The following is a 20,813-nucleotide window of genomic DNA, read 5'->3' on the forward strand; positions in this document are numbered from 1 at the left end:
TGCTGCAGACAGAAGATCCCGCTCCTAATCTGCAGAAAGGTAAGTCCCTGGTGAACCTATCTCTTGTATCGACTCGCGGTTCTGCTCTCGTCTCCTGTCTTTCTTCCCCTTCTTTCCTACAGCGCACCTCAGGTGCTTACTTTCATCTGTCTTGCTTACTCTCCGCCCCCATTCTCAGTTTTCTGCCTGGAGGCACAACTCTTACAGTTACCCGCAAGACGCTCTGTTCTCCTTACATAGCCCCTTAAAGGCAGCGGGCCACAGTTACTCTCCCCTCCTTTATACTATTTTTCTTTCCCTGTGCAGTTGTGCCTTTCTTTTAACCCTCCTCCCCTTTCTGTTCTGCCCCGTTCTCTCGTTATCCTCCTGTGCCATTTCTTGCGCTCCATCTTTTTCATTCTGCCTTCAAATCATCTGTGGTTGCAGAAGAGCCCCTTCTCCTGACGCACTCATTTGTTTGGGAATGGGGTATCCTGAACCCGCAACTTACTCCAGAAGTCTGGCGCTCACTCCTACTCTGTGTGCCCCCAAAGTACCACTAACCCCAGAGAGCCCGCATCCTTCCGGGTGACCCTGCCTGCTTATCACAGGGGGATAAGAGCCCTCCTCAATATAGCAGCTCCCATGCAGTTCCTTCCGCCACACAGGGCGCACCTCGTTTCAAGACACCTCGGGGAAAATGTACTGTTATTTTACTCAACGCAGCAACCAAAGTTGTTCTGTTCCGTTGCGTGAAAGGGCGAGAGGGGACAGCACCTTGTGCACTTAGATGGGGCACCTTACTCTCTTTCCGTTTTCTGCTGCACTTTGAGGCTGCATAGCACCGTGCACACACTATTGCACCATACCATAGTGCAGCGCTGAATACTACTTTGTGTTACTTTTAGTGACTTTTCACTTGCCCAGAGAAATTTGCCCCCTGCTTCCTAAGCACGCAGCGGGCTTCCACACAGGAGAGAGCATCTCTTGCCTCAACATAATCACCCCCCCCCCCCTTTGTTGCCGTAGAGCGATTCTTTCATTTAGCAGAGGGTCTCTCCTCGTGACCCAGCGGAGGTGCCGTGGGCCCCAGTGCAAGCACGGAAATTAAGCACCTCTCTGCAGTCTACTTAGTAAACAAGCATTGGCATAGCCAATAGGTCGCGCTTTCGGAACCTTATAAGTATTTAGTTATGCAGCACAATATCCTTGGTGCAACAACTGTCGCATGGCTAAACACTTAGAAGGTCCCAAAGGCGAGACCTATTGGCTATGCCAATGCTTGTTATGAAACATGTGTTTGAAAAGTATGAACCGCACAAGTTCTTAAATACTTCTGGGCATGTTTTAATATATCTTTGCAATTTTGATACATTTTAAATTCTACATTTAAAAAATAATGTTTTCAAAATCGAATGCACGTAAAATTAAAGCCTGTTTTGAAGTTTTTACATTTTCTTCAGAAATTCTTTATAAAAATTATGTGGTTTTTCTAGAGGTGGAAATGTTCTTCTGGTAAATCACTATGATTAAACTGTTGTTCCTATTTTTCCTACTGGGGGGCTATAAGAGGAGAATTCTTGGTGTGTGCTTCTTACTTTCTGGTACATTATTTCTTCGATCTCATCCTTGGCACTTCCTAACAGTATAATGATGGCCTATATGAACCACCCTAAAAATATTTTAAATGTTGAAGGAAGAGATCAAGGTTTCTGTGGCCCTCAGAGTGTTAGTCTATTGACCAGATGAGATGTGGAGACCTGAGAAAGGAGAGAGAGCAGTGGTCAAGGTGAGAAAAGAAGGAAAGCAGGCCCAGAAGTGAAAGATGTGAAAGAAATGTCAACAAGATGAGAGAGAGAAGGGAAGAAGGGAGAGCGACCCAAATATAGCGGGGAAAGAAGGCACACCAGATGTGAGAGGGATAGATGTGATAATAGAGGAACAAAAGCAGGAATGGAGCTGAGAAAAAACAAAACAGCTGAGAAAGTGTAGAGAGGAAATCGGGAAGAGTAGAGGTAAAGTGGAGAGAGAGCTGTTAAGGACTACTGTATAGACAGTAAAATGCTTTGTGAGAGGGGAGATGGATAGAAGGGTCGAAAAGTGAATAGAATGAAGATGAGGGACAAAACCAATTATAAATGGTGAAAGAGAGATAGCAGACCACTGTAGAACAAAGGAAGGATAGAAGTATTACATAGGAGTGAGGATGGTTAGTGGAGCAAGATAGAGTAGAGTTGCATGGGTGGCAGCTGCTGCCATTAGGCCTCATCGCCTCCATGAATTAATGAACACTGGTCACAACAGCAGCAATGCCCAGGTGGCTTCTGCAGACAGGGAGAAGCATGGCACTTGTATTGGCAAAGTTAGATTATATTGAGGATCTCTGTGGGAAATGGTTAATATGAATGGTACAAAACATCGAGAGTGCAATGCATATGTATTGCCAACAGTAAGGGGTCTCTATTACTGAGGCATGAGCTTAGTATGAGGGAAGCTTGCTTGTCTGATTTTGGCCTTGTTCGCTTTTGTGTTGCATAAAGGCCTAAATAGACAATAGAACTGTAGAAAGGGACTGCTGGCAGAAAGTATTGTACACAAATTCAAGTTTGCTGCTGTGATCTTAATTGTTCTTAAGTAAGTGCATACTTGTATTCGTGTGCAGTTATGTCAAGGTGAAAATAATGCACACTGTGTTACTGCTCTACAATTTACTTACTATGTAATGCAAAGTTTTCGATTGATCACCGGCAGTGCGCTGTAAAATCTATAATTTAAATCTGTTTTGTTTTTAAATTTTCTGTGTGGGGGGGTGTACGGGAATATCCACGCACAACTCATTTTGAATTTGTATCGCTCGCAGCGCTCACACATTTTCTTCAGGGCTATGCGTTCAGCCCTACCATATTTAAAATCCACCAGCCGCCACTGAGGGTGGCAAATGCAAAAAGAACAGGTGGTGGACAGAATTGTGAACAAATCAAACTTTCACCCCCAGTCAAAGATCTTGGTTAAATCCATTGTTTTTTTGCTCACCACACCATTCAAGTTTGGACCCAGCCATATGAAAATGTCTTGACCCTTGCCCCCATGGGAACAGTCCAGTCAGACCTGCTAAGGCCAGGTCCTACCTTACCCTGAAACAAGCATCTTAGGACCGGTTTCGGTTCTCAACCCTCATCGGCCAGGCTAGCTCGAGTCCTGTGGTGCAATGAGCACGGACCCACGTCTGGGCATACCCTTCCCACTTAGGGCGACAAATGCAAAAAGAGCAGTTGATGGATGGAATGCTGCTTTTGTGTCTTGTAGATACGGCACATTGCTTCCCTTTTCTTTTGACGTAGGGCAACGCAGCTTGAAGGTTTGTGCCGCTGCCCTACGCCAAAATATTTTATATATTCCCCAGAGTATCTTTGTGTGCTCCAATGAAGGTCCCTAAGGTCTGAGCCATGTAATCCATATACTGCACCATTATTGAAAGGTAACTTCTCATGGTGCACAGCCATGATGAAATCTGGAAAATCACAGCTCCTTGCGCTGTATAGTTGAGACTGGAAATGGAAAGAATATCTCTGAAGGAAAGGCATTTTTATTTATTATAATTTTTTTATCTATCTATTTATTTTACTTATTTATTTATTTTTATTTTAGATATGCCATTTTTCTCTTTTCCTCTGTAGGATTAGCAATTGTATTCTTTAAGACCTAAATGGCCACATAAGGGGGGTACCATGATTCGCAAAACTAGTTACTCAGATAAAGGGCTGAAAAATACTTCTTTATGCACCAGAACAATGGGATTCCTGGTGTCTTGCAGAAAACACCAGTTCTTAGCGATCTTGAATGCCATACTCTAATCATTTTGTGTCTAGGGTTTCACCAAGAGATAACTGGCTTTATTAATCAATAATCATTATATCCAATTCCTTGTGTACAACTTATTTACCGACCCTCTGTGAAATTCCCCAAATTATTTTTGATAAACTTATTTAGCATTGATATTACTGTTTTAGCCAATTTGTTCCCTCAAACGCTCTCAAGGGATTTTGTTGTGTACTCTCTTTTCAGTGCTTTGACAGAGTAATTCTTTGTGTGCTTTTCTAAATTCAGGTTAGGCCCTTCAAATTGGAATAGTTAAAGGGTTACCTTTTCACTCTGTACTTTCCAGGACAGATTATGTGAGAACCTAAGCCGCAGTTAATCATAAAAAATCCCCTTTACCATAGCTCAGTTCCTATTGTTTTCCTTATGCTGATGTGCATCACTTAAAATTTACTGACATTACTATTCAGCTTTTCTCTGAGACGTACTGTTCAGTCACCTTTAAAAGCCTTTTAATGAGCATTCCCTATCTTTGCAGTAAGAGCTGCATTATCTGTGATTAATGAGATTGACATCTGGGCAACACCTAACTGGAAACATCTGTCTTGTTTTCAGTTAAGACAGAATAAGAAATTGATGTATACAGTAATCAGCCTGGGGGCCTATAAGAAGCCATTGCGCACCCCTTTGCCTACCTTAATACATTTTGTTTCCTCACCATTATTCCCAACTTTCGCACTTGCAGTATTATGACTATACAATAACATTAAACATATCAGTCAGTTTTGCATTTCCATTCCTTGTACTGTGATCTAGAGATTATTTCTATTAATTGTGTCATAGACAGTTTGCATACAGGTAAATGCCAGGTAGATTCTTTGTCCATGCTTAGTTGTATTTCATATATTCTCCAAGTATAAACTTAGGATCAGAGAGCATTGCATCATTTTGTGGACATTGCTTTTTGTAGTGCATACATAGCTATTGGAGATAAACTTGTGTTGCATCAACTGATACCACCAGACACACTCAGGGTAGTATCTCATTGCAATCATCGCCTTTCTTGTTACTATTCTGATATTATGGAGTCAACAGTCATTATAATGCCTTCAGAGCATGCTTCTCTCAAATGATCACGATTTAGGTCCTTGCCTACTCTGTGTTTGGCAAGTTGTATACCTGGAATTGATGTGCTAACTCCTTCCCGGCAGCTATCTCTGCTTTCATCCCGAGCAGGTGGGACTTGTGGCCTCCGAGCAGCGGGGGAGAGGCTTGCAGGCTCCTGCGTCAATCCTCCTGCACACTTACCTCACAGCGGCCAGCTCGCCGATACCACCCCCGAGTCCATTCCTCTACTTGGGTAAACTTGTTTTGGAGAACGTGGTCAGCATCTCCATATTGTTCCAAGTTCTTCTTCCCAGAATCTTCCTGAGTATTTATATGACCCAATCCAAGATGTCAGCTCCTCCTACCTTAAGTGTTACATCTCAATCCTTCATGGCAGCAGTTCCTTCCTGTGATGTAATTCTCCTCTGACTCCCTGTGTTGCTACACTTCTTCTTCTTCTTCTTCTTCGTGTGAGTGTGTTATTCGCTACACTTCCTGTTCAGTGCACCTGCAATTCTCAGATTCTCCTGTGTTGAACTTGTCTTGGGGTCCATCTTTGAGTACCATCTGCTAGTGACATCCATCTGCCATTATGAGATTTTTTGCCTGTGGCCTTTTTCCTCCTCAGGGATTCCTTCTGGAAGGCACCATCTGCTTAGGCACTTTCCCAGTATCGGCGGCATCGTGGCTACCGGAAGGGTTTGCTAATACCTTTGGCAGACCAAGATTGTTAAAGACTAGGCATCTAGGTCCGACAGATTTCGATTCCCAAATACAGCTCCTGAGTCATACACCATGGATACCACTAATGCTGACCAGCTCGATCCAACCCAAGCTTTTGTCGAGACCGTTTAACAACTTTGTGAAGAGAACTTAGCCCTACGTCAAGCTTTGCTGCCAGATTGTCCAACGTTCCCTTATTATTCTGTGCTTCAGGGGATCCAAGCAAGCTGAAGGACTTTCTGGGCTCTTTGACAGTTTATTTCGCCCTTAGCCCAGCTCAATTTTCACAAGAAAAGGTGAAAGTTGGATATTTGTCCAGTGCGCTATCTGGCCCAGCGTTAGTGTGGATGACCCCTTTAGTAGCCACAGAAGTGCTGTGCTTGTCTGATTATTTGACATTCCTAACCATATTTAAATGAACGTTTGAAAGGCCCAACCTGGAGTCCTCTGCTGAAGAAGTTCTGTGTGACATCCAGCAGGATAAACAAGACGTATTAGGCTATATCACCTGTTTTCGTCAATTGGCGGCAGAAACCACCTAGGTTGAGCAGACATTAGTCAGCCTTTTTCGGAGAGTTCTCAGGGAAGAAATCAAAGATGAACTAGTTCATTCAGACAGGGCTAAAACCATGTCCATACTGCTGAACCAAGTATTAACTGTTTAACACCAGCCACGAGAACGTCAATTTGAGAAACGCAGGTCCCGACCATCTTCTTGTTCTGAAGGAACTTGAATCAAGATCCGAAAATCAGAGACCATTCCAGAAGAACCATCTCCCTCTTCTAGTGAAGAGCCCATGCAAATAGGTCTTGCTCGAGGACCCCTCTAAGAGTCAGAAAACATCGCTAAAGTCTTGGGCTGTGTTTATACTGTGGCTCACCTGAACATTTAATACGTGCCTGTCTAGTCCGACCTCGAAAGGCATAGTAAAATGCCACATGCCGTCCTTTTAAAAGAGGAAAGGACGCGAATATCAATGGGCCCTTTGATTGTTTTTCAGGAGATATGGAAAGGAAACCTCATTATTGCTTTTGCCTATGCAGCTAGAACTTCCTACAATGGTAGTTGAGCAAATCTTGGCTCTTCTTGATAATGGGCTGGTGGTATGTATCCGGATTCTGACTGGGCCCAGGACAGGAAGATTTTCTGAATCACCAAGAGTATTACAGAACAGGTTCAAACTGTGGATGGAACTCCCCTGGCATTTGACCCACTTAAGGAAATTTAAGCACCTATGAAATTGACCTTTGGAAAACATTGTAAGATAGTGTTTTTGGACTTGATCTCCTCTCCTAATCATATATTAATAGTAGGAATTCCGTGGCTGGTCTGTCATAACCATTTCATCAACTGGAAGACAAGAACTATATATTTCTCCTCCCATTTTTGTCACTGGTTCTGTTTTTCCACTGAAGACTATTGGACTCCCAAAGCAGTATCAAAAAATCCCGTAAACAACAAAAGTTCAATGAATCTCCTCCAAGGGCTTCGTGCACCTTACCAAGCATATGTTTCACTTTTTCTTAAGCCTAAGGAGGTGTCTTTACCATCACACCAAGACTTTGATTTCACATTTCCTTTCGAACCAGAAACAGTAGTTCCCTTCGATCAGATTAATTTTTTTTCTGAGTCAGAAAAGGAGGCACTAAGCTATGGAATTCTCTACCCCCTCGGATCAGAGCCCTTCCTACTCTACTGGCGTTCAGGAAAACATTAAAGATCTGGCTTTTTAATAAATAGGTTTCAACTAGCAGTCCATTATCTTGACCCAGGAGAAGATTAGCGCCAAGACACCTGTTGGTAGTTGTGCGCTTTACAAATTATTATGACTCAATATAACTTACTTGGAGGGGAAATTGCAGTTTGGGCTGATAACTTGATCCACTTCACTGGCAGGGTGATACATTTTTGGTTCCAAACTTTTAAGATATGAGACCTTGCATTGATTTTAGGGGATTGAATAAAATTACCATCAAAGATCGATATCCATTACCCCTCGTTACGCCGTTCTAGAATCTGTTCGGGAAGCCAAGATTTTCACCAAATTTGACCTTTTCAGAGCATATCATCTACTGAGAATTAAGGAAGGAGACAAATGGAAGACAGCCTTCAGGACCCCTCTTGGACACTTTGAATACCGGATCATGCCTTTTGATTTAAGTAATGCCCCAGCCATCTTTCAACGTTTCATTGGCCACGTCTTTGCCGGCATATTAAACCACTTTGAAGTTACCTATGTACATCACATCTTGGTTTACTCAGTTGATCTTATACATCACCATCATCATGCTTTTCAAGTACATGTGAGGCTCCGTCAAAATCGATTGTGCTGAAATTAGAGAAATGTGAATTTGATCAGTCTGAAATAGAATACCTAGGCTACTGAATAAAGGATACAGGAATAGCCATAGATCATTATGATATGCCATACTTGACTGGCTGACCCATTCCAATCTCAAGAAAACACAGCATTTTGTCTTGAATTTGCCAATTTGTACAGTTAATTAATTCGGGAGTTTGCCTTATTAACGAGTGATATCACTTGACTCCTTAAAAAGGAGAGGCTTCATCTTGGTTTTAAGTGCTATTGATCAAGCACCGGGACACTCTTGGGAGTAGCCGCATGCTCTATAAATACCACAAAAAAAAACAAAGGGGAAGATACCTTTATCAAACTAAAGTTAGCCTTTACTCAAGCTCCAATACTTCATCTTCCGTATACTACAAGGAAGTTCATTGTAGAAACCGATGCATCTGAACGTGCCACTGGGGCCATCCTAGAACATCCCATCTTCAAACTCTCGCATATTTTATCTGAATCAGAAAAGAACTACTCAGTTCTGGAACAGGAACTTTTAGCCATGAAGGTGACCTGCACTGAATGGAGAAACGTTCTGATAGGAACCAGGGAATCTTTTGAAATACGGACCGATCACCGTATTCGCGAATATCTTCAGAACATGCAATGCAGGAATAGTCTTCAAGCCTGCTGGGCTTATTTTTTCAATCAACACACCTATATCCCTGGCATTGAAAACATTGTAGCTGATGCTCTCTTGTGGAGATATCCTGAGCCACCATTTTTCTTCAACCAGAACATTCTCTCTTGACAACAAATTATTGGAGTAGCACAAACCTTCCTGGATAGAGTGCTATTTTCTAAGTTTTCAAAAAAAGACAGAACGCATGTGTTAGGTCAACTCCAAAAAAGAGACAACCTACTGTTCAAGGGGAAAACACTTTTCATACGCAACAAGCCACCTAGACTCGAAGTACTAAAAATGTGTCATGATTCTCCTGTGACTGGTCACGGAGGCGTTAAATTCAGAGAAGACACTGAGCTTTATGATATCTCCTGTCCAGTCTGTGCTCAAAATAAACCTTCTGGGTTACTTCAACCTTTAATAATACCAATAGAGTATTCCTCCTGACTTTACAGCGCTGGGCGTTAAGAGAGGAAGTGCTCGCCACACCTAGACTCCACTCAACTTGCAGTGGGAAAGGAAATAATTCCTTTTTTTATGTAATCCTCACACACTCTATTAGTGTCATGCTTCTTTATCGGGTTCACCTTGACTCCTAAAGGTCAGGGTGGGCTCAACCCTGTTTCATTGAGCTCTTAGGAGAAAAAGGAGACTAGGCAGCGTAAATATTAGATCCAAATCCCTCATCCACCCCAAGTGGATGGGGATAGTTAAAAATGAAATATGGAAGGGGGCTTTAGGATTCAATGTTCCTATGACCCTTACTCAACCAACATGTTTCAGCTCTACTCTTACAGACCTAAAAAGGTCCGGGGTTTTCATCAGGGTGGGTTCAGTTCTTGAACACTCCCTCAGTGACTCAGCTATTTGTGCGGTTAGAAACTCGTGTGCAGCATTCAATTACAAACCCCGGGAGGAGGATTTTGGGTTGGCCCTATAGTCACACACCAGAGAGAGCAGGAACTGAGTAGGTGAAGGTGCGGGAAAGGACCCTTCATGAAGGTTTGACTACAGTGTCAACCCAAAATCCTTCTGCCCCGTGGGGTCAGAAAATACCAGAATGTGGGTAACATCAAGAGCGGAAAGTATTTATCTACCAGGGCATGCGTTTGTAATTGCAGGCTATACATGAGTTTCTAACCGCGCAAATAGCTGCGTCAGTGGAAGTTCCACAGTGCTCATACTATTTGAGGCTATCTACTCAAAAGAGGCAATGTCCTGCTTTCCATTTCTGCATGCAAGTTTTATGCAGTTTTCCCCCAGCGTTTTCTTAATATAAAGAATAAAATTCCAATGCCTCTGTCTTCCTATACACCCAATAGTTGTCTCAAGAGAACAACTACCTTTATGTTTCACCTCGCTAATACTGTAACATTGGCTAGTACTATTGTAAGTAGGATCATTCTCAGTCCCTCTGAATGGCTCTATTCACTAGAGGTTTTTGCTTTCTAGTACTACCCAAATAACCAATGTTAAGTTAATTTTCCAGGTCTGTATGTTCATTCCTCCCTTTCTATCATCCTCTTCTGCACTTCACAGAGTGTAGATAGCTTGCGACTTGGTACCTTTCCTCTATGATTCTGCATATGTCTGCATCCCCACCGTCATTCTCCATATCTGCGCATGCTTTCACTGGGAATCATGCCTGACAATATCACTTGGGTGCAGCTTACCTCCACTCTTAGCTGTTACAGTAACAAAAGTTCCCCCCTTTGTAAATTGCTGTTTTTTAACTGCTATGTTTATGTTTGCCCTAACAGCCCTCACTTGTTTGCAGCTAATGCTCTTTCTTTTTTAACTGTTGTAACTGTCATTTTTTATGCATGCTCTTTCAACATTTTATTTGCCAGCAGTCAATTCTGTACTTTGCTTGCCAGGCATCTAGGAGCTCCATTGTAATGATTTTAATTAATCGCACAATAAATAATTTAGTTTATCTATCTGCAACAGAGCCAAGTGTATAAAAATAACTTGGTTCCCAGTCAAAGCATACTTACAGGTAGGTTGCTAGTCTATCGGATTACTCAATAAAGATTTGAACAGTCGCTGTTTAGTGTACCCTCCCGCATATGTAGATTATGGTACGTACAGGAGGTTCCCACGAGCTGTAAATATTGCATACGATTTAACTTAGGAACATAATATCAATGCTTTAATTTATCCTATGCCCCCATATCTGTTCTGATGGAACGTTTATTCAAAGGACCTGCTTATCATAAATTAGCAGTATGGTTTAGCTGTGAATGACCACGTCACCGGTTCTTTAAAAAAAAAAAAAAAAACTATAATAATTTAGAGGTACAGACAGAGAGTAATATAGTCTGGGTCAGCCATTGGCTTTCACATGTTTTAAATGGTTTGCTTGGGTGAGCTGTCCATCAAGGTATAGGCATTGCATGCACGATAACAGTGTCCCCTTTGTGGATTTTGGTGATGGGGCATCCAGGAGTCCTTTTGTTAGACTGCAAATGCCGCATGAGATGCAGCTTATAATTGAGCGCTCATGTGTGTTCCTAAGTATCCTTACTTAGCTGACACAATAACATTTTGATTTGTTATTTATGTTACTTTTGTTTAGGACATGCATGCTTTTTGGATGCTTCAGTCTGTAAACCAAAAAGGTATTGTGGAATGGTTGAATTAATCTTAGCCACTGGTAATTATTCAAGCCACATCAAAGTCCACTGTTTGTTTGCCCTCCACACCACATCAGATTAGACACAGTCTTGGGCAAATTAGCTTTAGACCTACTCCATCTGGAACAGACCAGCCCACACTGCCAACCTGAAGCAACCAGAACACAAGCAACCCAAGACTGATTTGCCCTAGTTGGGGGCACTTCAGTAAGGTGCAGCTTGGCTCCAGTGGCACAGTGTGCACAGGCACTACATATGAGCATACTCGTTGAACTCAGGGTGTCGCAATGAAGTAAAAATAAAAGTGATGGGTAAATAGCTTGAACTATTCTCCACCACTGGTAATTACTTGGGCTGCATCTCAGCCTGGTATAAAGGCACAGTGATATTCACTAATGCCATTTGCATGTTCATTTGTTTCACTTCGCTAGCACGATAAGTTGAATTTATGTTTTTTTGTTCACAAAGTAAAGATGTGTGCACACAGCTTACCAACTTCATCGTCTGACTCCTGACCGTAACCCAATTGTAATCTTGCCTTTGACCTTAGATCACCCTCCCTTCAAACCTGACGAGAAGCAATTTCTCTAGGCGTAGTGTTGACCCAGTCCTTCCCAGTATCATTCTAACTGCAATTACATTTATTTCTGTGATATGATTTTTGTTTCAGTATAATGGGTATTCAAATAAATCAGCTGCTCATTAATCACAATTCCAGTACATACAGACATACATGATCAAACGGTGCTAAAAGATCATTGATCACTTCAAATAATACCGCTTCATATGCAGCAGCAACTCGGTTCCTAATACATCAATCTGCAAGTCCAGATACAGAAAGAATACACATATATGCTTCATGCAGTGTGCATCCACTGCTTGTGCTACAAAGTCTCATCCCTATTCGAACAACTAACTTACCCTAAAACGTGGGAACTGCCACATAAATCCCTAAACTATAAAACATCTAGATCTACGGTTTTAGATTAGTTGAGGCTTTAAAAAGTGTAGAATTAAAGTGACCGTTCTGTATTTATGAAGAATTGTGATTTATGAATGATTTCATCATTGGGGTTTAGGTTACTCTCAGGGGTAGGTGTTGCATTCATGTGTTCTTGACTCAGACTCCTGGGGATTCATTGGACAGTCCTGTCGTTGATGTGACACCGCAGAGATAAGCCCCTGTTACAACCAACTATTAACGTTCAGACTTGTTTTTGTGTGCACAGGTTCACCAGTTAGCAGCATGTTTATTGCACCTGGAATAACTCCTTGGAAGACCTCTTTACCTGGAGTGAGTAATGGAGCAAATAATCCTGGGATTCGCGTCTTTGATTATGACAGAGGCACCCTGCAAGTGAAGGTATGAGAAGTCTTCAAGAGCTCAAATAATCCTGTTATTTTTCTCAATCTGAGCTCTGGCGTAAATGGAATAATATACTAAAGTAAACTAGAGCAGTGTCCGGTGTTACTGATGTGAGTGGTAGCCTTATTGCAGACTCTACTACCCCGTATATTAGTACTCAGGTGGGGTATGAGACGCACGCTCTTTTGTAGATGGGTGATGATCATCGTGGGGCATCCAATCGAGAAGACTCAGTGGTAGTCACAAATAAAACACAGCCTAGGACAATGCGGTAGATCAAATGATCCACAAGAAAATAGCAGATTCAAAGACTGTGTGACAGTAAGGCAATTGTAGAACTAACAGATCAACCAGTAAACCAATTGACATGGGTAAGAGACAAACGAAGGATCAGAGTAAGGCAATAAAGGAATGAAAAAGAAAAGCACATAGAACAGGGATACTGAAACATGGCCTCTTGGACCCTATGTTAGGGGCAGCTCTCTGCCTCAGAATCAGTCAATCTCATTTTTGAGTCAGGTCACCACAGCCTTTACATTTTCATGGGTCAAATGTTTTAATTGCAGCCTCAAGGGTAATTTGACTCTTAATCCCAGCACAGCATCTCCCTCTCAGCTGACATAGTAGAACTTGTCTGTGAAGCCAACTGAAGGACCGAGTACTGCTTCCAGAATCCCAGTAAATGTATGAAACCGGGGACATCGGAACAAACCCAGAGCCCAATCAGAAGGTACACAGCAAGGAACATTGTTGAACACACTTTCCCAAGGGTTCTACAATAGAGGGGGGAAGAAGAAGAATAGATGTTATTGGGATTTGCACAGCACACATCAAGCCAAAAATCTCTTTCATGGAGATGTTCTTGCAGGGTGGTGGTAGAGGAGGAAAATCTCTGCTCTGCATAAAATATAGGGGGCTGGTAAAGCCGGATTCTCGTTTCTGCCCAATTATCTACAAGAATCCACTCAGGTCGCCAGGATCTTTTTACTTGCTTAATAGCGTAGAGGGAAGAAACACAATTATCAGAACGTATTTACCGCAACTTGACATTACTCGTAAAGGATGACTCAAAGTCTGGGAAGTTGACCTTTTATTATCAGCAAAAACATCTGAATATAAAGGCCCCTCAATACAAGGCACAAAAGATAAATGGGAACTAACACAAATGCTACTCTACGAAGTATCCGCATTCGACTAAAGATAAAAAGGATTACAGCTTCTAAAAGCATCAGGTACAAAATGGCTATCGTGATGTCAAATTTCAAAGTCATGAATTAAAGCATTTCTGTCCCTACTCTATTCTAAAGTGACATCCCTACATAACATTCCCTTTCAGGTGAGCAAAGCGTAAAAAGGTGTCAGCAGTGAAACTTCCTGAGAAGTCTTCACTTAATGAGAGCTCGATCTATGGTGCTCCTTCTAGCCTCCCTCGTAAGTCTCGTCTGCCCAACCCACGGGGCACTGTCCCTAATACGAAACCCCAAAAACTTGGTACACGCCCTTCAGCACACCCCTTCAAGCAGGTCTTCCTTCTGTGATTTTCCATCCAGACTTTTTCATCTTTCCTTGTTCATGTATTCGACCTTGGGTCCCAGGCTCCTTCCGTACCAGGAGTTGCGATTTCACATTCCAATTCACTCCCCTCCAGTCTACTCCTTCTGTCTCGATTCCTTTAACAAAGACTTATTCTAACTAACGAGCTAAATGTCCTTGCACCTGCAATAAAGCAGGGAACGGAAAAACCCACACATCATGAAGTTCTACATTTCACTGCAATTTAAGCTTTACTAAAAGCCCTGTCAGCCTAATAAGCAAAGCTAAAATAAAGAACGAAGAGGCCTTCTCCTTTACATAGACAATTAGGCCTTGCAAAATAAAACGCATTACAATCATTATTTCAGCATACTTATACCAGAGCAACCTACATTCTAACTTTTTAACATGATCTACAATCGCATCATTGCAGAACTTAAACATTAAAACGTAATACAAATACATTTCATAATAACTGATGGCCACTATTTCTTTCGAGGCCTGATTACATTTCTACATCTCTATGTCGACGAATATAGTTCTATGATGATTCTAAACACTCTTGAATATATACGGGTGCTGACTAACAGTGAATATGGTGCACCCCTACAAATCTTAACACTAGTGACGCTCTCTCAGGGCTATTATACTCCTGTTTCTTGGCACAAGAGATGCAGCGAGATGCGGATTCCACATCTGTGCCAGGTGGCTATGAAATATGTGACTCACAGGCACCGGGACAGAGAAAGATGTGATAGCTCTTCAACTTCAGAAAGACAATTTCCATCTTGGGCTTCACTCATCATGTCCTCATGGCAAGCACTACCTGTGCAGCACACATAATGGCCTCAATCAGGTGGTGGACATAAATGACCCCAGCTATGGGAAACAACATATGCGGGCATGAGTACCAATGAGTATCTAAATAAGCTCCATTATCTATATACCGTCACCAACAGCTGCTCCCATAAACATGACGAGGGGCAGTAGCTGCCCTCTGCTGTGGTAGGGTATGCGTTATGTGTACCCACAATCCAGCACAGTCTACTGCTCACAGAAACTCATGGAGTATCTGAGTGGTCTTGATGATAGGGAAAAACAAACAGGACATCCGGTGGTCTCCCAGACGGGTAAAAAACAGAAACAGAGGGTCAAAAAGTGGGAAACAGGTGCATGGCACAGCTCTCTGCAAGGTGTGGGAGCTTTCAGACTTACAGAGGCCTTATGCATTGACCCAAGCATACTGTCCACTTACTCCTCCTCGTTCTCGGTCTACTGCACCCTTATGTATACTGAGCCTGCAGCCCATCATAAAGTCCCATAATGGGGGAGTTAGGACTGAGCATTCTAGTGAATCAGCTACCAAGAGTGATTCAGAAGATCCAGGGTAAGATTTACTAATTTTTATAGTAACACAGTGCAGCACCTAAAGTTGCTGTGCTGCACTGCATAAGGCGAAGAAAGCAGCACAGAGCTATATCTACGAAATACTCTCTTCCCCTGCACTGGTGCACAAACAGGTAACCTATCACCACGCACACCTTTGCACCATGGTACAAATGTGTGTGTGGGTGATGTCTAGCATAGGTTTTTTACTGAAAGTATATGCTTCAAGTACAAAAGCCTATGCCTACACAATTTTTAAAATATTTCACACATTGGATGCATGACGTACAGTGCAACACACTTGCAATGTGTGAAATGTTTCGCGAAATGACTATATTTGTCCAATCTTGAGCCTCAAGGAGGTGTTGTGTTTTTTATGTTAAGCCTGCTCTGACAATTTTAGTAGATAGGGCTTTGCATCAAAATCATGGGTGCTTGTGCTTTAATGCCCAAGTAGCATCTGCGTAAAACCCCTTGGAAACAATGTGGCACTAGCAATTTTGTGTAACTTTCTGTCTGTGCAAAATCTTGATAGACCATCTCCCCAGCAACCATTGCATTACCCTCCTGGGGTCTGCAACCTCCTTGGGGGACCCAGAAAGCAAGCGTATTCTGTGTGAGAAGTTGATCAGCACTTCATTTTCTAAACTCCATCATTTGAGATGGCGTTATCTTTTCAGGCAGACCAAGTATCCTCTTAGTCATCCACCATGACAGCACTTGCAGTTAACCTGCTACTTCTAGGCCCTGACCGTGCATTTCCATCTAAGAGGCTAACAGAAGAAAGGCATACGCGTACCCATAATTCTACACAGTCTAATAACCTGGAACTTCCAAGCAAGCGATTATTCGCCGGATGCAAGAAAGCTCCTCCAGAGACCCACGTCATTGTCCTGACCCTCAGGGTGTGGGGCACCTTACTTGATTGTCATTTGAGTGCCCCTGCTCCCTGTTCCTTCCCAGGGCTGACACTGCACCATCCACTGATGCACTGTCTGAAACTTCCTAGGACATCAATTCCAGTTACTAAATTGAGGAAGTTTGAAATATATCAAACATATCCTCCTCTCTGCCTTCCATGACTTCGTTAGAGATTTGGGTAGACAGGCAAGGAAGAGGTGCCATTGGGAAGCAAGCCTTAATTCTATCCCGCATTTGAATAATATATCTCTAAGTTTTTTCTGGTTGCCTTTAAGACCCCAACTTTAAGTTTTCTGCTGCCAGTTTTGGGAAGCATGCTATTGTTTGGTGTAACCTTGTTTTTAGAATCCTTCAAATACTTTTCAAGATTGACTAAACATTTGATAACAAATGTATTTTCCTCTGGAAGGTGTTTGTTCCTCTCTTTCTCTATGCAATATCCTACTTATTTAAATACCTGCATGTAGGGTGTCCCCGAGAGACGCTACGGAGACTGTTGACCGATTAAGGGGGAGAGAAAGTGTTTTGAGTTACTTATTCATTATAATAATCTCCCTGCCAGCCTATAGTTGTAGTCAGGAGTATGTGTTTGATAACCCACGAACAAAAATAATTGTTTCATAAATAAGTGTATATTCTTATGCAATAGAGGGTCCACAAAAAGAGGGCAGGACTCCTCTTATACCAAACCCTTGTGGTTTTATATTTAGAATACAAAGGTTTCTAGAACCTGTCACGTCAAACAGGTTTCACAACAACAAGCATATGCATGGATGAACTCACAAGAACAGGAGCATGAAGCCTTCAAAAGTATTAACACAAGCGCATAGTTTCTACTGAAGCAGAATTTGTTTTTCTTTTTAAATCTCACCCTGGGAACCAACAGAATTTGTGGTTCGAACCAAAGATGGGAAACACTGGTTCAGGCTTTAGCGGGGGTTTATGGGTTACAGTAATCAAGAGAGACTATTCATTTAATCAGACACTTCCACCCCAAGAGCAAATATAGTAATCCTAAGAATGATCTACATTGGGAGCACGACCACCCAAGCCAAAAGTTAAATTCAAGTGATTACCATGCCAATACCACTCACATGCATGGTCCTATAGAGGGACAGCTGAAAGGACATCCCAGGCTAACTATCAACTAGAAAATTGATTTATTGGGGAGCGGGGTTGTAATCCTTCAACCTTCCCTGACCTACATCAGAAGATACATACCTGGCTGTCTTAGACTGAAGACATGTCTGACTGAAGAAATCAAATGCTAAAATAAGTACTGTATTTAGTGGGGGAACAACCTTTACAACGCAACTTTTACAACGCACTACACTTACAACGCATTTTTTACAACGCAACATCCACTACAACGCATTCCATTACATAGCATGACACTACAACGCATTTTTAAAAACTACCTTTACGACGCATTCCATTACATCGCATACTACCTTTACAACGCATACCATTACAACGCATAATATTACACTACACTATCCAACACTTACCCTACTGTTGCACCCCCTGGAGTTAGAATAGTAATTTTTACCCCTATACTATCCAACACTTACCCTACTGTTGCACCCCCTGGATTTAGAATAGTAATTTTTACCCCTATACTATCCAACACTTACCCTACTGTTGCACCCCCTGGAGTTAGAATAGTAATTTTTACCCCTATACTATCCAACACTTACCCTACTGTTGCACCCCCTGGAGTTAGAATAGTAATTTTTACCCCTATACTATCCAACACTTACCCTACTGTTGCACCCCCTGGAGTTAGAATAGCAATTTTTACCCCTATACTATCCAACACTTACCCTACTGTTGCACCCCCTGGAGTTAGAATAGTAATTTTTACCCCTATACTATCCAACACTTACCCTACTGTTGCACCCCCTGGAGTTAGAATAGTAATTTTTACCCTTATACTATCCAACACTTACCCTACTGTTGCACCCCCTGGAGTTAGAATAGTAATTTTTACCCCTATACTATCCAATACTTACCTTAAATGCAATTTAATATTATGCGTTGTAATGGTATGCGTTGTAAAGGTAGTATGCGATGTAATGGAATGCGTTGTAAAGGTAGTTTTTAAAAATGTGTTGTAGTGTCATGCTATGTAATGGAATGCGTTGTAGTGGATGTTGCGTTGTAAAAAATGCGTTGTAAGTGCATGCGTTGTAAAAGTGTGCGTTGTAACGACATACATCCTATTTAGTGGAAACTGCTTATCCCATGAATTTGTTTTTCTCTCTAGGACATGGTGACCTACTACTTGAATTTAACTTATTCTAACCTGGAGGCTCCACGATGGGAGAAGGAGTATCGCTTGACCGAAGCCTTCCAAGTCCCTGATGGCTCTGTGGAATCCATGCAAGCAGTTCTGAATAAAATATCTACTAACAAGTGTTACCTACAAAAGTACTATGAGTACAACTCTGTTAATTACGACCTGGAAGACTGTGATCACAACTGCAGAATTGATCATGTATGCGCCATTAGAGAAGTCGATTTTGCAAATTACGATGAATGCCTAAGAACAGAAAGCGCCTCTTCCAGGATTTCACTGCAGTTGCCACTATTAATCACCATAACATTACTATTTTTCGGACTGTAAGTGGCCAGTTTGCTGTCTGTAGATTTGTACATATGTGGAATTATTATGAAATAAAAACAATTGCACCATCTCTCTCCATGTTTACTGAGGGTAAAATAATACTAATGTGAACTAAAATGTAATAAATAACGAAGCAAAGGCTGAGTTGCTGGAAAATACTTTATTCCCCACATTTTATTATAGCAGATTGCTGGAATGTTTTGCAGGTTAGAAAGCTCTCCAGCAATTGGAATTCCAAACACATGCAATCTGAGAGAATATATTCTGAGCAGTGTAAGATAGAAATAAAATTCAGAGCAGTGTAAGATAGAAGAAAGAACACATACCTCACAGGAGATGGATAGTGTAGACATCCACACTGAGAACTATTAGTTGTCATTTGTACTGATTGTTAATCTTTTCTAGCTGCCCTCTCTTTATTCCTCCTTTGTCCTATCTGCAAAAACATGGCTCTTTTGGGACCTTCTTTCACTGCTTCCTCAGTTCCATACGTCAGTTTTCTCTTCTTGTCCTCGGCCGTTCATTGACTACATGACCTACTTTTTCATCTACTTCCTTGATAATATCCATTTCATCCCTGCACATTTTAACGTTGGGAGTGCCCTTGCACCCTCTCAAATCCTCAAATGTTGAAATCCTTGTGTTATATTTGCCAGTCTAAGATAAGTCCAAACAGCTTGGTACACTGCATTAGTTAAATGCAATTTATTAGCTACCACTAGAGGTACACACTCGCTAGCCATTTTATTTGCCCACTCAACTAACACTTCACCTCGAAGATGGTACAAACCACACTTTACAGGTTCCACTTCTGTGCTACTCCTTTCTTAAATTTTTCCTGAAAGGGTACTCTGTAATTCAAGATTCGAACTTTAGGAAGAACCTTTCTCCAAAAAGACATCAGTCAGTAATTCTTTAACAACCTTGGTGTGAAGGCTTTTAACAAGCATCTTCTATCCACCTTAAGAGATAATTAACTATGTGACCCATTTGTTCATATGCTAACGCATAGTAAGGCCCTAAGAAGTTCATCCCCAACTTCTGCAAAAGTTTATTAGACAATACAACTGGCAACACTGTAATGTGCAGTAACCTCCTATATGTGTTTTAATGATGTTAATACCCATTACAAGCCTTGACATACATTATCATCCTCTGTATGTCTGCATTTGAGTGCACTCCATTTGCATAAATTACCATTGACCTTAAAATTAGGTTTTAAAAAGGAAATTCAGCTGCTGACCAGAATGTAAAGCCTGCAGTTGAGGTACTTGAAATAGCAGCAATACATACTTCACACAATAATAGAGCTCCATCTCCAGGCTCCCCAGTGAAATATGTTTATTGCTGTGGGTCGGATTGGCTCTCTAAAGTCACACAGCCACAAGTATGCTATCTAAATATTACTATGAAAAACACACCAAAAATGTCTGCCACATTTAAGAAGCTCACATGCTTATAGGCTCAGCTCATAATGGGGTCTCAGCTACTCTGCACATGCTCCTGATCACTTCTGGTGGCCATTAATGCTAAAAGGAACCCAATTATATGTATTATCTTGTAAAATATTTCAGCTAACAATGCCAAGTGTCGGTCGACTTAGTTAAACTGCACCCCGTGGTCCACCTTCGTCCAATAGCACTGCCACACAGGCTACAGGTCACAGTGCAACAAGACACTCTCTCCATGATCTGCAGCGGTCTCAGGCAACAGTGAGCACTTTGGTTTCGGA

General features: G+C 41.8%; 1 protein-coding gene across 1 annotated transcript in view; it reads left to right on the plus strand.

Moving 5' to 3' along the window:
• The window catches only part of SMPDL3B (sphingomyelin phosphodiesterase acid like 3B), a 141,243-nt gene extending 122,092 nt beyond the window's left edge, over nt 1–19,151 (plus strand). The window contains exons 7-8 of the mRNA XM_085647571.1: nt 12,479–12,612; nt 18,722–19,151. Of these exons, the coding sequence (XP_085503697.1) occupies nt 12,479–12,612; nt 18,722–19,081 (494 nt within the window). The 3' untranslated portion in view covers nt 19,082–19,151. The remainder of the gene's footprint in view (nt 1–12,478; nt 12,613–18,721) is intronic.
• Nucleotides 19,152–20,813: the final 1,662 nt, after the last annotated feature.

Source organism: Triturus cristatus, chromosome 3_2, assembly GCF_964204655.1.
Source record: "Triturus cristatus chromosome 3_2, aTriCri1.1, whole genome shotgun sequence".
NCBI classification, from domain to species: Eukaryota; Metazoa; Chordata; class Amphibia; order Caudata; family Salamandridae; genus Triturus; species Triturus cristatus.